This window comes from Trachypithecus francoisi, unplaced genomic scaffold (genome assembly GCF_009764315.1).
Source record: "Trachypithecus francoisi isolate TF-2019V2 unplaced genomic scaffold, Tfra_2.0 Lachesis_group6, whole genome shotgun sequence".
Taxonomy (NCBI): Eukaryota; Metazoa; Chordata; class Mammalia; order Primates; family Cercopithecidae; genus Trachypithecus; species Trachypithecus francoisi.
Window position 1 is genome coordinate 39,404,680 of NW_022681471.1, and position 18,156 is coordinate 39,422,835.

General features: G+C 38.5%; 1 protein-coding gene across 1 annotated transcript; it reads left to right on the top strand.

Annotated features, from left to right (window-relative positions):
- Nucleotides 1-8,283: 8,283 nt before the first annotated feature.
- LOC117078466 (histone H3.3A-like) lies at nt 8,284-9,312 on the top strand. The gene has a single exon (XM_033202010.1). The coding sequence runs from the start codon at nt 8,415-8,417 to the stop codon at nt 8,823-8,825; it is 411 nt and encodes a 136-aa protein (XP_033057901.1). The 5' UTR covers nt 8,284-8,414; the 3' UTR covers nt 8,826-9,312.
- Nucleotides 9,313-18,156: the final 8,844 nt, after the last annotated feature.

Genomic DNA, 18,156 nt, shown 5'->3' on the forward strand with positions numbered 1-18,156 from the left:
GAAAGTTAGCTGACAGCCTGGCCAACATGGCAAACCCTGTCTCTACTAAAAATATAAAAACTAGCCAGGTGTGGTGGTGTACACCTGTAATCCCATATACTCGGGAGGCTGAGGAGGGAAAATCACTTGAACCCAGGAGGCAGAGGTTGCAGCGAACCGAGATGGTGCCACTGCACTCCAGCCTAGGCGACAGAGGGAGACTCTGTCTCAAAAGAAAAAAAAAAAAAAGTTAGCGGGCATGGTGGCATGTACCTGTCGTCTCAGCTACTCTGGAGGCTGATAGGTGGGAGGATTGCTTGGGCCTGGGAGGTCAAGGCTGCAGTGAGCTGTGATCATGCCACTGCACTCCAGCCTGAGAGACAGAGCAAGACTCTGTCTCAAATAATAATAATAATAAGAGGAGAGATATTTATTATTAACCTATTCTGTGCCCAGAATTGTGCTAGGTACTGTAAGGAATACCCATATAAAGCACTCCCTACCTTAAAGGAACTCATAAACTTTTTTAAAAAAACTTCTTAATTTTTGTTAACTCTCCTATTCTGAGAAGCATAAGGAACTTGCAAGCTATTTGAGGAGACAAGATAAATACACATAGGCAATTAACCTCAGCATAAAACAAAGGAAAGAGTAGATGAGAAAAGAGCAGTAAGGGAAGGTTTTAAAGGAAGAATGGGACTCCAGCTTGCTCCTATAATCCACTCAGGAGGTTGAGGCAGGAGGAATGTTTGAGCCCTGGAGTTCCAGGCTGCAGTAAGGTATGATTCTGTCACTGCATTCCAGCCTGGGTGACAGAGTGCGAACCCATCTCCAAAAAAAGAAAAAGAAGAAAGGATGGCAACCTCAGCTCGATCTTGAAGGAAGGCCAGATATTGATAGGAGAAAGGAGTAAGGGGCCATTCCAGAGCAAGAGAATGGCATAAATCAAAGGGCTGAGAACAAAATTGGCATAAAATGTATTTGAGTTGGGAGAAGAAGAACAATGAGCCTGACATGCCTCGAACGACTATATTGTACAACAGTGAAAAAGAAGGCCAAATGAGCAGTAAGTTTTGTCTCACATGTGAGATTATTTGCACCTCAGAAAAGGAACCATGTTCATTACATCTTTTTTTTTCATACTTTTTAACGCCTACCTCAGTGAAATATACATAATAGATACTAAATAAGGCCTGGTTTAATAAATGACTCTTAAAGGACATGAGTCAGATACTAGAAATAGGCCTAAGAAGGAACACCTAGCATTAGAATACAATGAAAAGCAAAAGCTCAGGATTGCCATCTTTGGAAATTTTACTAGTAACTGTCACTTAGGGAAGGCTTATAAATATTTTGTTGATGAGAAGGTACAGAATCTGCCTAATAAGCCTCTACTTGCTTTTACCCACATGATTTATGCCTCTGCCCAATTAACTTTCGGAGCAACATACTGGTCCTTATTCCCTACACATTCCATATAAAAGTTTTCAGAGCAAGGCAAAAAAGTAGCAAAACTTAAGACCTGAAAATTGGGTATACACTGCATTCATGGGTCTGTAAATATTAGAATAGCATTTCCTAAAGTGTCTTCCAGATAGCTCTGAGAGATGTTAATATAGGTGTACAATACAAGTATGTCATAGAATCAGGTAAGTTTGGGAAGCCCTGCCTGCTCTGTCACTTGCTTGGAGATTTCCAATGCATATTTGTATATCAAAGCATTCTGAATGTACCGTGGTAATCTATTTTAAATTGTTTACATTGTTTAATACAATATTTTTCAACCTTATTTTACCACAGAAATCTTTTTTTTAAATACGGACTACCACCCAACATTAACATCATTCTGTAGGATATTAAGGTCTCAACATGTGAAAATTTCCATTAGGAATACCAAGAGAGTTGCTGGAAAACCTTGACCGTGTCCATATTATTTATTTATTTATTTGGCTCTGTGTCCCCAACCAAATCTCATCTCCAAGTGTAACCCCCATGCGCCAAGGGAGGGAAGTGATTGTATTATGGGAGCGGTTTCCCCCATGCTGTCTCATGATAGTGAGTGAATTCTCTCATGAGATCTGACAGTTTTATAAATGGTAGTTTTTCCTGCGCTCTCACATGCTCTCTGACGCTTGCTGCCATGGAAGACGTGCCTGCTTCCCCTTCCGTCATGATTCTAAGTTTTCTGAGGCCTCTCCAGTCATGTGAAACTATAAGTCAATTAAACCTCTTTCCTTATAAGACACCTACTCTCAGGTAGTATCTTTACAGCAGTGTGAGAATGAACTAATACATTTATTTTTATTTTTTAAAATAGAGATGAAGTTTTACCATGTTGTCCAGCCTGGTCTCAAATTTTGGGTTCAAGGGATCTGCCCTCCTCAGCCTTCTAAACTGCTAGGATTACAGGCACAAGACCATGCCCGTATAAAATCATTTGTGCCTTGCTGTCATCTCAAAGAGTGTTCCCTCAAGAAAAGGGCCATATCTCACAAGAAGCCATCACTCCTCACCTCCAGATACTGTAGTCTGTCATTCAGACAATCTGAATTGTCTGCCTACTTGGTGAAATGATCTAGTACTCCTCAAGAACGAAATAGTTAAATCAATCTATGATAGTTATAAACACAGTCTTTAGGCCAGCTCAGCATGGTGGCTCACACCTGTAATCCCAGAACTTTGGGAGGCCAAGGCGGGCAGATCACTTGGGCTCACAAGTTCAAGACCAGCCTGGCCAACATGGTGAAACCCTGTCTCTACTAAAAATACAAAAATTAGCCTGGTGTGGTGATGGGTGCCTGTAATCCCAGCTACTGAGGAGGCTGAGGCAGGAGAATTGCTTGAACCCGGGAGGCAGAGGTTGCAGTGAGCCAAGATGGCACCACCGCACTCCAGCCTGGGCAACTATGTTCTATTTATTTTTTACTACTTTTGTTTTCTTAATCTGAGTCAGTTTTTATTCAAAAAGTATGTTCTATTTAACTAACGTCACTGAATTCAGTGGTAGATTTAAAAATAAATTTATAATGCATTTGGAACTATAATGGATATTTTGAATAACTATAAATTTTTTTTTCTATTGGAAGTATATGAGGATATTAATATAGTTGCACTAGTTCTGATTTATTTAACTTTTTGTGAGTTTAGCAAGATATAATCTATATTCAGTAAAATTCTGAAATATCAATGAAGAATGTATCCAGTCATGTAACCACCACCACCATGATCATTACATAGAAAACATTCATCATTCTAGGACATTCCCTTTTGTCCCTTGGTGGTCAATACCCTCTCACAACCTCAGATCCTGGCAACCACTAATCTGCTTCCTGTAACTGTAGTTTTGCCTTTCATGAATATCATATAAATTGAATGGTCAGGTATGCAATTGGTGTCTGGCTTCTTTCACTTACCATATGCTTTTGAGAATCATTAATGATTTTTGTTTGTTATCAGTAGTTTGTTCATGTTTATTCTCAAGTAATTTTCCATTTTCTAGATGTACCACAATTTGTTTATCCATTCACCCACTGAAGGACAATTCGTTGATTTTGGGTTTTGACTATTTTGAATAAATCCCCATAAACATTCAAGTACAGATCTTTGTGTAAATAAACACCCTCAATTCTCCATACAAAAGCTTACAATATATAGCAGACTTTAATGCGGTAGGGCACCTAAAGGTAGAAGGAGGTCCACAATAGAGATGTTCCTCAATATAAAGAGACAACAGAGTCTATGCCTTAGAGAGGACTAAGAGGATGACAACTGGAAAAGTCACAGTATAAAACTATTATCAGAAGATTGGAACTTTAAAGAAATAATTTTAGTACAGTTGTGAGATTAGAAGCCAGATGTTAAAGAATACAAACAAGCATTAAGGAATGGAAACCTTAAAAATAGCCTAAAATATTGGCAGTAAAGGGTGTGGGGGGAAAATGAAATGGCAATTTTAGGAGATATAGAATTTCAAGCAATATTGTGGAGAATTCTGAGGGAACAGAAAAGAGATTGACATTGCAGAGAGGAGATCATTGATGCAGCAAGGTGCGAGAGGTATTTCTTCTAGAACCAAAATAGGATGTTAGATGCTTCGATACTGGTGTGGAGGAAAGTTTGGCAATAAAAATCCACTTAGAGGGAAACCAGGGAGGGCCAGAGCCCACATTTCATGACTTCAGTTTTATCCATGGAATTAAGTAACCATGTTTAGAGCTGAGATACTAGACTGTATAAAGCCTAGGCATCTACCATAGGAAATTATCAGAATAGCTTAAGAAAGGCTGAAAGAACTACTAAGCGAAGTGCAAAATCCAGCTGAAGTTCAATAGCCAAAGTGTATTGTGAACTTGGTCATCATGGTTTTGTCACTTTACTCAGAAATGTTTCATGGCCTAGGAGTAAAATCAAAGGAACAGAATGATAGGACCTTTCTTTCTTGGTGAGAATGAGTTTTGCAGGGCTGGACGTGGTGGCTCACACCTGTAATCCCAGCACTTCGGAAGGCTGAGGTGGGAGGATTGCTTGAGCTCAGGAGTTAAAGACCAGCCTGGGCAACACAGCAAGCCTTCTTTCCCTTCCCTCTCCTCCCCTCCTCCCCACCCCCTCCCTTCCCCCCACCCCCCTCCCCTCCTGTTAGACCAGCCTGGGGGAACACAGCAAGCCCTCTTCCCTCCCCTCCCTTCCCATCCCCTTCCTTTTTTTTTTTTTTTTTTTTGAGACAGATTTTCGCTCTTGTTGCACAGGCTGGAGTGCAATGGTGAGATCTTGGCTCAAAGCAACCTCCACCTCCTAGGTTCAAGTGATTATCCTGTCTCAGTCTCCTGAGTAGCTGGGATCACAGGCGCATGTGACCACATCCAGCTAATTTTTGTATTTTTAGTAGAGGCGGAGTTTCATCATATTGGTCAGGCTGGTCTCGAACTCCTGACCTCAGGTGATCTGCCCGTCTCAGCCTCCCAAAGTGCTGAGATTATAGGCGTGAGCCACTGCGCCTGGCCAACCCCTGATTTCTTACAAAATTAAAAACATTAGCTGGGCACGGTGGTGTGCCTGTGGTCCCAGCTGCTCAGAAGGCTGAGGTGGGAGGATGGCCTGAGCCCAGGAAATCAAGGCTGCAGTGAGCTGTGATCACAACACTGCACTCCAGTCTGGGCAAGAGAGTGAGATCCTGTCCTGTCTCAAAAAATAAATAAATAAAAGAGAGAATGAGCTCTGCAGACTTAACTAACTATCAATAAATAAGACATTATTTGAGTAATAAAGAGATATCATGAGTCTCATGATGAGTAGGCAAGAAAGTTAAAAGAACTAAATGAAAAACTCATCAGGAAAGCTAAAAATACTGAAGATTATTTGGTAGGGGTGGGGAGCAAAAGGAGAGAGTTCTGTAGGTAATAAAAGAAGATGAGGAAGAAAATAATGTGGTCACAGAACAGTGATGGCTGGTCCTTAGAACTGACTTACTGGCCGGGCGCGGTGGCTCAAGCCTGTAATCCCAGCACTTTGGGAGGCCGAGACGGGCGGATCACGAGGTCAGGAGATCGAGACCATCCTGGCTAACACGGTGAAACCCCGTCTCTACTAAAAATACAAAAACTAGCCGGGCGAGGTGGCGGGCGCCTGTAGTCCCAGCTACTCGGGAGGCTGAGGCAGGAGAATGGCGTAAACTCGGAAGGCGGAGCTTGCAGTGAGCTGAGATCTGGCCACTGCACTCCAGTCCGGGCGACAGAGCGAGACTCCGCCTCAAATAAAAAAAAAAAAAAAAAAAAGCACTGACTTACTGAAGAGATAGTTAAATGGCTGAATAAGGAACATGTCGGGGAGAAATTTGCTGTAAATGGAATCAGTACAGATCCCTTGTAAAAGATAAATTACTGCAAGACACAATGAAAGGAGAAATTTGATGATAAACTAAAGATCTATTAAGATAGCTTACCTGTTTCTGCAAAAACACAGATTGCCTCCGGAAAGACTGAGGCACTATCATAGAAGCCCATCAAATCAGAGTGCTGAAACAAGTAGTTATCAGTTCTCTGATTGTGTACTGCTTTTCTTTACAATCCATTTATCAATTTTAGTGCATACTGCCGCCATGCTTACCTTTTCAACTGCTACCACAGTCATAAAGCAGTTGGTGCACAGTACATTTCCACTGTCTGTCACATCTGCCAAGTGTACACTAGCAAATTAAATAGAAAAGGTTTATTTTTTTTAAACGCAGCTAGAGTAATACCCTTATTATAAACAACACCAACATACTCTTGCTGACAGTAGCAGAAACAAAAGCATGAGGATACAATAATAAAAATAGTTGCACAATTGGGGGTACAGAATGGGAGCCTGGAACAAAAGATCAAGACAAAGTCAAGTTATGTAAATCCAGGAGTTATGAGCTTCAACCCAGAGCCACAGCAACAGTGATAAGATTTGCTTGATACAATGAAAAGGACATGAACAACCAAATTACTTATAGCTGTTATCTCTGGAAAGTGGATAGAGGATGACAAAGACAAACAGACTTTCATTTTTAACATTTTCTACTTTTGTAATGTTTAGGTTCTCAATGCCAATTATGTATAACTTCTGAGCATTTTCTAAAACTTGCAAAAGGTAAAAAAAGGAAGGGAAGGAGACAAGGAGACAGAGACGAAGAAATTAATCACCTCTATAATGTTGGGCAACATATTTAACCCATCTGAGCATCTATTTCTTCAATTATAAAATGGGAATACGTATGAAGAACTACTTCGCATGTTTGTTCAATCAGTCAAAAATTGTGTATAGAATTTACTGTCGTAAGTGCTGTGTATTGGCAATAATCAGGGCTGTTGTGAGGAAGCAAATGAAATGATTTGGATCATGTGGCTGACACAGAGAAAGTACTTAACAGATGTCATTATTTTCCTTCTATTTCTCTTGTATAAAAGCAGAATTGGTCTCAGAATTTGAGGCAAGGCAAAGTAGTCTTAGCTATGGGGGCTGGTGAATGCAGAAGCAAAATACTGGGCAGATTCTAACTATATGAAATCAGTCTAACCTCATATTGCCTAGGGGAGAGGATTCCTGTAAGGCCTGAGAAAGCCCCAGAGTTCTCACATTTGTTCTGAGTCGATTATTGTGTCAATAAAACTGGACTGCAAGTCTTAAGTATCTTTCCATCCCTGAGAATTCGCCTTTTGGGGTAATCTTCATTTTATTCCATCAAAAGCTGCAATATACATTTAAATTTCTAGTGTCTTGAAGTACCTCACTTACCTGTCAGATAAGGCTCTCCAGATCTTAGCTGTACATGCCTAATGTTAAACTTTAAATGGTAGTAAAAGCTGAAGTGTAATATTAAAGCATACAACTGTCTCTTAAAATTGAATGCTTTTGATGAAAAAAAAAAGTTTTTTTTGTTCACGGTTGATCTCCTATGGAATGTCCTCAGGGAGGGAGTGGGTGATAGTGCTGAAGGGAGTCAGCTCAGGAGCTACCAATCATCTCATGAAATAGAGTTGCTGTTAGAAATCAAATGAAATGATTTGGGTAATGTGTCTGGCACAGAGTAATTGTGTCTGGCACACTGATTATTGTTAAGCTGCCAGATTCAGTCTGTTAAATCCAGTCTCCTCATCCATTACCTTATGATTCTGTAATAAAAGACCATTAAAATAAGTTTTTTTGCAATCTGGTAGAAGCATCTACTCATCACAATTTTTTGAAAAAATATCAGCTGTATCACATTACAATGTGACCACATTATGCTGTTTCTCAGGGCATCAGAGGAGAGAAAACTCTGAGCTAGAAAGCTTTAGGTGTAGGAACAATGTAATATGAGGATTAGATTTGAGCTATAGATAAATATGATTGAAAGGAAAACCTTAAATTAATATGCTTTAAGAGAATCAAAGTCTTTGAGAGAAATTAAGTTTTCTTGTGAAAGAGTCCATATTTTGTTAATGCTCTCCTACTGGAATCAGAATACTTTGATTTCTGATTCTTGAATTCTGGCTCTTCCATAGATTATAGTAACTAGTAATGTAATCTTGATCAACTCACAGATAATATATTTCCATTTGTAAAATGAGTGTAGTGCTAGCTGACTTGCTTAACTCTTGGTGATGTAATAAAGCTTCAGTGGGATAATATATGCAAATGCATTTGGAAGCATGTAAAATACTATATAAATATAAAAGAGCATTATCTAATTTCCTTCTACATATTGAATGAAAGGCTTCTTCTACAATTCTAGCACATACTCTTTGGCCCTTCTCTCAACATTTAAAACAGTAGTTTTCAAATAATTACGTTTATTTTAATGGCAGAGCGGTTTGGTCGTTCGTTGTGTTTGTGTCGGTTCTTGGCTCAGCGATTGCGGCTGTTCTTCGGGCAGCGGAAGCGGCGCGGCGGTCGGAGAAGTGGCCTAAAACTTCGGCGTTGGGTGAAAGAAAATGGCCCGAACCAAGCAGACTGCTCGTAAATCCACCGGTGGGAAAGCCCCCCGCAAACAGCTGGCCACAAAAGCCGCCAGGAAAAGCGCTCCCTCTACCGGCGGGGTGAAGAAGCCTCATCGCTACAGGCCCGGGACCGTGGCGCTTCGAGAGATTCATCGTTACCAGAAGTCGACCGAGCTGCTCATCCGGAAGCTGCCCTTCCAGAGGTTGGTGAGGGAGATCGCTCAGGATTTCAAAACCGACCTGAGGTTTCAGAGCGCGGCCATTGGTGCGCTGCAGGAGGCTAGCGAAGCGTACCTGGTGGGTCTGTTTGAAGATACTAATCTGTGTGCCATCCACGCTAAGAGAGTCACCATCATGCCCAAAGACATCCAGTTGGCTCGCCGGATACGGGGAGAGAGAGCTTAAGTGAAGGCAGTTTTTATGGCGTTTTGTAGTAAATTCTGTAAAATACTTTGGTTTAATTTGTGACTTTTTTTGTAAGAAATTGTTTATAATATGTTGCATTTGTACTTAAGTCATTCCATCTTTCACTCAGGATGAATGCGAAAAGTGACTGTTCACAGACCTCAGTGATGTGAGCACTGTTGCTCAGAGTGACAAGTTGCTAATATGCAGAAGGGATGGGTGATATTTCTTGCTTCTCATGATGCATGTTTCTGTATGTTAATGACTTGTTGGGTAGCTATTAAGGTACTAGAATTGATAAATGTGTACAGGGTCCTTTTGCAATAAAACTGGTTATGACTTGATCCAAGTGTTTAACAATTGGGGCTGTTAAGTCTGACCATACATCACTGTGATAGAATGTGGGCTTTTTCAAGGGTGAAGATACAAGTCTTAACCACAGTGTAACTTACAGTTTCCTTTAAAAAAAAAAAAAAAAGTAAACCTGGCAGCTATAGAATACACTATGTGCATTTATAATAGCTATTTTATATATTGTAGTGTCAACATTTTTAAATTAAATGTTTTACATTCACAAAAAAAAAAAAAAACAAATAATTACGTTTATTTTAATCAATAGCATTTTGTATTCAAGTGAAATAATGGGAAGATCAAGGAAACCTATAATGTAATATAGGTAAGGGAAGAGCTGCTCCACTGGAGTTGCAGTATGGGCCAAAAAGCCTTCCTGGCTAAGCTCAATATCCCCTATCTTTCCTTTCTCACTCATAGCCTGGGAACCCCTGGCCAGGCCCATCAAACCCAACCAGAAAACTACTAATCTGATACTTTTGTGAAATGATTCCTACTGGATTTAGCCCAAAATTAAAAAGATTTATGCAATTCTGACTTATCACTTTGTTAGTTTTTCAAAGGCAAGCACCAGGTCCTCTACTTATTCTGGACCTAAAATGGTACACAGGCCAGGTGTACTGGCTCATGCCTGTAATCCCAGCACTTCGGGAGGCTAAGGTGGGCAGATCACCTGAGGTCAGGAGTTCGAAACCAGCCTGGTCAACATGGTGAAACCCTGTCTCTACTAAAAATACAAAAATTAGCCGGGCGTGGTGGCGGGCACCTGTAATCCCAGCTACTCAGGGGGCAGGCACGAGAATCGCATGAATGCAGGAGGCAGAAGTTGCAGCGAGCCCAGATCACACCACTGCACTCCAGCCTAGGCGATAGGGGGAGACTCAATCTCAGAAAAAATAAAATAAAATAAAACAAAATAAAATAAAATAAAACAAAATAAAATAAAATAAAACAAAACAAAACAAAATAAAACAAAATAAAATAAAATAAAATGGTAGACAAATGACAGACAGCTCAAGTAGCATGCTTCATCAAATCTTTGATGCCATCAATTGTAGGATGCACATTGTTTTATGTACCACTAAGAAAGAAAAAAATCTCCACATAGATCCTCTTCTTTTTTTCTTTTTTTGAGACAGGGACTCACTCTGTCACCCAGGCCAGAGTGCAGTGGTGTGATTATGGCTCACTGTAGCCTTGACTTCCTTGGCTCGAGCAATCCTCCCATCTAAGCCTCCCAAGTAGCTGGAACTACAGCCGTGCACCACCATGCCCGGCTAATTTTTTATTTTTTGTAGAGATGAGGTCATACTGTGTTATCCAAGCTGGTCTTAAACTCCTGGGCTCAAGTGATCCTCTCACTTTGGTCACCTGAAGTACTGAGATTACAGGCATGAGCCCCCATACCTGGCCACTGAGTAATTTATTAACAATAGAAATTTATTTCTGGCCGGGCGCGGTGGCTCAAGCCTGTAATCCCAGCATTTTGGGAGGCCGAGGCGGGCGGATCACGAGGTCAGGAGATCGAGACCATCCTGGCTAACACTGTGAAACCCCGTCTCTACCAAAAAAATACAAAAAACTAGCCGGGCGAGGTGGCGGGCGCCTGTAGTCCAGCTACTCGGAGGCTGAGGCAGGAGAATGGCGGTAAACCCGGGAGGCGGAGCTTGCAGTGAGCTGAGATCCGGCCACTGCACTCCAGCCCGGGCGACAGAGCGAGACTCCGTCTCAAAAAAAAAAAAAAAAAAAAAAAAAAAAAAAAAAAAAAAAAAAAAGAGAGAAATTTATTTCTTACAGTTCTGGGGGCTGGGAAGTCCAAGGTCAAGGCAGCACCAGGTTTGGTGTTTGGTGAGGACTTCTGCCTCATAGATGGCACCTTCTCACTCCATCCTCACATGGTGGAAGAGGCAAACAAGCTCCCTGAAGTCTCTTTTATAAGGACACTAATTCAAGTCTCAACCTTCACGACCTAATCACCTCCTAAAGGCTCCACCTGTTAATACCACCACATTAGGGATAAGGTCTCAACATACAAATTGGGTTAAGGGGACACCAACATTCAGATCACAGCAATCAGCCTCATTAATTTATTTATTCATTGAGGGCTTGTTATACATAACAATGAAGAAAATAGAAACATGGCCTTGCCACCTGTAGAGCTTACATTCTTAGGAGGCAAAAATAAATTAACAAATAAATATATAACGTATTTGTTACTGATAAATGCTATGATAAATAGATTAAGCAGGATAAGGAGGCAAAGAGTGGCAGAAGGTGCTGTCTTATATAGAATGGTCTAAGAGGTCTTGAGGAGGTAACAGTTGAGCAGAAAATGTAATGAAATAAAAAAACAAGGCAACTGCAAGAGAAAAGGTCCTTGGGGGCAATCAAGAAATAGCAAGGAGTGCTTTTGTAAGCAACTAGAGAAAAAACAGACAAACAAACAAAATGGCAAGGAGGCCAGTGTGTACAGAACAGAGAACTATGGATTTCATAAGTGTACTGGGAAGCCACTGAAGTATTTTTTTCATTTGTTTGTTTGTTTGTTTTTGAGATGAGGTCTTGCTATGTTGTCTGAGCTGGTTTCAAACCCCTGGGCCCAAGCAGTCCTCCAGTCTTGGCCTCCCAAAGTGTTGGGATTACAGGCGTGAGCCACCATGCCTGGCCAACTGGAAGACTTTGACTAGGTCATTGGCATAGTCGTACTTGCATTTTCAAAGGATTGTTCATCCTATGGTATGTAGAATGACTTTAGCGGGGTGAGGGTGAGAGCACTTAGGATCCAGTTGCAGTAGTTCAGTTGAGATATGATGGTGTCTTGGGCTGGAATGGTTAAAGCAGAGATGGTGAGAAGTTTTCAGATTTGAGTTATATTTTGAATGTAGACTAGAATGGATTTGTTGATGGATTCAAAGTGGATTGTGGAAGAGAGAGAAAATCAAAGATATTTCTGTGTTTGGCTTAAGCGACTGAATAATAATAAGGGAAGAGCTGATTGAGGAGGGGTTAGGAATAAAAATAATGGTTGCAGACATGTTAAGTTTAAAATGCCCTTTAGATATCCAAGTGGATAGCCTGGGATTCAGGGAAAGGCCTGGGCTAGAGATATAAATTTCACAGTCATGGTTCCAGCTAAGATTATATAGAAACCCATTACAGATAAAGCAGAGCTCCAAGGACTGAGCTATTGGGCTTTCCAACATTTGGAGGTTGGGAAGAGGAACAGAACCTAGAAATGGGATACTCAATGATGTAAAAGGAAAACCAAAAGAATAATAGTACCCAAGAGCCAAGGAAACAAAATGTTTGTAAGAGGAATTTACCAAATTGCCAATTATATATCCAAAGTTTCAAAATGCTTTTACTCATTGACCCTCCTCTGGAAATTTATCCTACAGAAATCTTCACATATGTGTACAAGGATGTAGCTACAAGAATATTATTAGATTGATGTTTATAGTAGTGCAGTTGTAAACTATCAAAATGTTAATATGGAATTATTTTGAAAATAAACTCAGCAGCAAAAAAATCCTAGTAGTACCATTAAAAAATGGTCTAAAGACTTGAATAGATATTTCTCCAAAGAAGATTACAAATGGCTAACAAGTATATGAAAAGATGTTCAACATCATCTGGGAAATGCAAATCAACACCACAATGAGCTATCACCTCACACCTGTTAGAAGGGCTATTACCAAAACAAAAGACAACAAATGTTGGTGAGAATGTGAAAAAATTGGAACCTTTGTACTCTGTTGGTGGAAATGCAGAATGCTGCACCTACCATAGAAAACAGTATACTGTATCCTCAAAAAATTAAAAGTAGAGCTAATACATGATTCAGCAATCCCACTTCTTGGTATTCATCCCAGATAACTGGCATCAGGATCTTTAAGAGATATTAGCAATCTTTTTATTGCAGCACTACTCATGATAGCCATGTTGTGGAAACAACTTAAGTGTCATCAATAAATGAATGAATAAAGAATATGTGATATAGGCCAGGCGCGGTGGCTCATGCCTGTAATCCCAGCACTTTGGGATGCCGAGGCGGGTGGATCACCTGAGGTCAGGAGTTCGAGACCAGCCTGGCCAAAATGGTGAAACCTCATCTCTACTAAAAATACAAAAAAATTAGCCAGGCATGGTGGCACGCACCTGTAGTCTCAGTTACTTGGGAGGCTGAGACAGGAGAATCACTTGAACCTGGGAGGCGGAAGTTTCAGTGAGCCAAGATTGCACCACTGCACTCCAGTTTGGGCAATAGAGTGAGACTTTCTCTAAAAAATAAATAAAATAAATAAAATATAAAGAATATATGCTATATACATTCAATGAGATATTATCCAGCCTTTAAAAAAGGAAAAAACTGCAACATGCAACAACGTGAATGAACCTTGGGGACATTATTTTAAGTGAAATAAGCCAGTCACAGAAGGACAAATATTTAAAGATGCTTAGACCATTATTTTGAGAACTTTTTCTTTTTTAACACATGCATTTAGTGTTATACATTTCCCTTGGAGAGTTGCTTTAGCGGCATGTCACAAATGTTTTAATTTAATCCAAATATTTTCTAATTTCCCTTGGGTCTCCCTTTTTTATTCGTAGGTTACTTAGTGGTGTCTTCCAAATATTTGAAGGTTTTCCAGATATCCTTCTATTATTGATTTCTACTTTAATTTCATTATGATTGGCAAACATACTTTGTATGATTTCAATTCTTTTACATTTTTAAAGTTTGTTTTATAGCCCAGAATAGTCTATCTTAGGGCATATTCCATGTACACTTAGTAAGAAGATTAATTCAAGTTGGTGATAGTCTTCTATATCCATATTCAGCTCCTAATATTTCTGTCAACTATTGTTATATGTGTGTTTAAGTTACCATGTACAATTGCAGATTTGTCCATTTCTCCTTTCAGTTCTTTTACTTTTTATCAGGTGTATTCGGAAGATCTATTGTTAGCTGCATGTACATATATGATTGTTATGTCTTCTTTGTGTACTGATTCTTTTATAATCACAGATTCCTTCTTTATCCCTGGAAATACTCCTTGCTTTTAAATTTACTTTATCTGATATTAATATAGCCACTATGGCATTTTAAAAATTAGTGTTGGCATAGTGTATCTTTTCCCATCATTTAATTTTTGACATATGTATGTCTTTATATTTAAAGTGCATTTCCTGTAGACAGCATATAGTGGCTCATATTTTTATTATCCAATTTTCAATCTGTCTTTGAATTAGTGTGCTGAGATTATTTATATTCAATGTCATTTTTAGCACGATTTGATTTAGGCCTGACATTTGATTAGGCCTGACATTTCCTGCTTTCCCTTGGATTAAATATATTTTACTATTCTGTTTCAACTTACATATTGGCCTTTTTGCAATTTCTTTTTGAATTATATTGTAATCATTTCTCTAGGATTTCTGCGTGTGTGTGTGCATATACATGTATAAAGTTGGTGCAAAAGTAATTGCGGTTTTTGCCATTAAAAGTAATGGAAAAAAATGCAATTACTTTTTCACCAGCCTTGTATATGGCTACAGTCTATTTAAGAGCTAGCCACTCTTAAGCAGAATTTTGCCACTTCAAGTAAAATATAGAAGCCATCCATACAACCACATAGGTTTCTTTTCTCATTTATTTTATATTTTTCATAAGTTTGACATCTACTTACATTGAAAAAGCCACCAAATCTTATACCTTTGATTTCAATATTAATTTATATTTTAAAGAATTTCAGAGAAAAATAGGCTTTTATACTTATTCATATAAGTATAATGTTGCTTTTTCTTCAAACGTAAGGATTTCAGTTTCCCTTTGGTATAATTTTCCTTCATCCTGATGAACTTCCTTTAGCATTTCTTGTAAAACACATCTGCAGGTAACAGATTCTCTCATTTTGCCTTTTTCTGAGAATGTCTTCATTTCACCTTCAATTACAAAATATATTTTCGCCAGATATAAAACTCTGGGTTGACAGTTATTTGCTTTCAGCACTTTAAAGATGTTGTCCCACCATCTTCCGGCCTTCATGATTTCTGATGGGAAATCCATAGGTGTTCAAATCATTGTTCCACATATATCATATGATGTTTTTATTGACTGCTTTTAAGACTTTTACATTTATCTTGGTTTAAGTAGTCTGGGCATGGTATTTTCTGAGTTATTTTGTTTTGGGTTCACCAAGTTTCTTGATTATGTTCATTTATGTTTTACTATATGTGAAATGCTTTCTGCAATTATTCCTTAAATTATTTTTTGCAGTTTTCTCTCTCTAATGACCTGAATGAATGCTATACTTCTTTATAATGACTCAGAAGTTCCTGAAGTGTGTTCATTTTGTTCAATATTTTAATCTTCTTTGTCTTAGTGTTCCTCAGATTGGACACTATTTACTGACCTGTTTTCTAGGTCACTGGTTCTTTCTTCTGTCATCTCTAGTCTATTATGGAACTCAACTGGTAAAATTTGTATTTCAAATGTTGTGTTTTCCAGTTCTAAATTTTCCATTTTGTTCATTGTTATAGTTCCTATTTTTCTGCTGAGAACATTTATCTATCCACTCATTTTGAATGCATTTTCTTTTAATGTTTCTAATAATTCCAACATCTGGATTTTTCAAGGTTCACATCTGCTGAATGTATTCTCACTTGAGAATTGGTAACTTTTTTACTGGCTTTAAGTATGTCCAGTTTAGAGCAATTCTTGGACATTTTGATTATTATGTTGTTTATAAAATTATCCTGTTGTACTTCTCTGAATAATGTTTACGTTTTGTTTTATCAGGTAATCATCCTGTTAGATTCAGCTCATAAATTCTGTCTTGCCTTCTATGGGTGGCAGTTTAAATCTTCTACGGGTGGAATAGCTATATAATGGAATACTTTTCAGCCATTAAGAAGAACAAAATACTGATATATGCTACAATATGGATGGACCTAAAAATCATTATGCTAAGTGGAAGAACTAGATGTAAAATACTATGTATTGTATGATTCCATTCATATGAAATGTCCAGAAAAGGCAAATCTATAGAGACAAAAAGTAGATTAGTAGTTTTCTGGGAGTAGAGATAAGAATAGAGATTAACTGTAATCAGGAAATGGGATCTTATTGGGGTGAAGGAAATGTTCAAAACTAAACTGTAGTGATAGGTGCACAGCTAACTCAGTAAATTTCTCAAAAATCATTTAGTTTTAAATTTCAAACAGGTGAATTTTATAGTATGTAAATCATACCTCATTAAATTTCTGAAATACTGGATTTTATTTTATTCCTCTAAGAATTAGCTCTTTTTATTTTTATCTGTCCATTGAAAGCATTATTCAAGGTTAACCCAAGACTTGTATGGGTGGTTATGAGCTCACTTCAGTTCTCAAAGCCTTTACTTTGCTCATTATGGTCTATCCCATGCATGAGTAGCTTAGGGATTCAGCTGTGATTTATGCAGAATTAGGGGACCCCTTCAGTTTTCTTCCATTTGTAATTCCTCCCACACTCTCCAGTCTTGTGGGGCTCATTGCCCTTACTTCTTTGACCAGAAAGTTGATGAGATTTCTATCCGAGTTTTAACCTTCAACATCACCACAGCACTATGTGAGTTGGACCAAACATTGGCACAACAAAAGGAAAACTACACAAAAGGAAACTAACCAACAACACAAAAGGAAAACTAACTACCATGCATGTTATTTATTCCAATTTTGACTTGCGTTTATTATCTTCCTGTTTTACTAACTTTTTTGGAGCCCTGAAGTAGATTTTTTTGTGTGTGTTTTTCCATAGTTTTCAGTTACAGTCTACTGGAAAAATAGGCTGTAGTCACCTTCCATTGCCATAGCAGGACTGCAACTATGACAGATCCAGTTTTGAATCCTAGCTGTGCCACTCACTAGCTATATGACATAGAGTAAATCAACTAACTTCGAGTCTATTTTATTTTCATCTATGAACTGGGATTTATAACTATAGCTTCCAGAAAAATATTTTTGACTTGAAAAATGATAGAAAAATGATGAGCAAAGACAAGCCTCCTAGAGATAATCACATTATTATTTGCTACCGGAGAGGAAAGATGTCCTCTGCCTAAATGTATTTCTTTGTTTTTTGAGAAATAACATTGGTCATATTGTGATGAAATTAGTTGTCTCCTCTGCTAGAATGGAAGTTCTATGAAGTCAGGAACTGTATTTTCCTCATTTATGGTTATATCTTCTACAATACTTTCCACACAATTGGCCCTCACTATTTGTTCAATCAATAAAGATCCCTATGAATTGTCAGTCCACTCAGCACCCTGCATTTACAATACCTTAAGCCTCTAACTCCTGTAACATTTACCTTCATCACACTCCACCTACCCACTACCATAGTGGACCTGTATTTCTTGCCATTCCTCAAAACTACTCTATATCAGAAATCCTTAACTCCAATATCCCACTCTCTGACCTCAATTCCTTATTCTTCTGCCTTTACTCTCACTACATGCTCTCTTGACCTAGAGAAACTCTTGTTCTTTTTCTCCCAGTGTTTCGGTAAAAGGCTTGTAGTTCTCTTGAGACTGTAAACCATCTTAGAGAAATTTCTCAGGTTGCTTCTCTCTATTTCCTTTGAGCTCCACTCATTGGCCCTTGGGGATACAACAGCATGTTTCTATAGTTATTTTATGCCAGGGATAGCTAAATGGTAAGAATTTTAGATAATCTTTTGATTGCAGACATATGTTCAGTGTGCTACATAAGGTGCCAAGCTCTAAAATGCCATTTTGGTTTATTATTACATGGCAAACTACATATTTTCAAAAACTGGTTCTCGTTATGGAAGATCTCTTATACCACACATATTCTCCATATTTTCATTTATACATTTAAATGATTTCCATTTACATGAAAAGTATAATCTAGTAATGATAGAGACCTTTTGCTTTTTCTAAAAAAAAATAAGACATGGCAAAGAGATGTTTTT

Bases quoted from the DNA above. Each gene is read 5' to 3' on its own strand.
- LOC117078466 (XM_033202010.1), top strand. From the start codon at position 8,415: ATGGCCCGAACCAAGCAGACTGCTCGTAAATCCACCGGTGGGAAAGCC.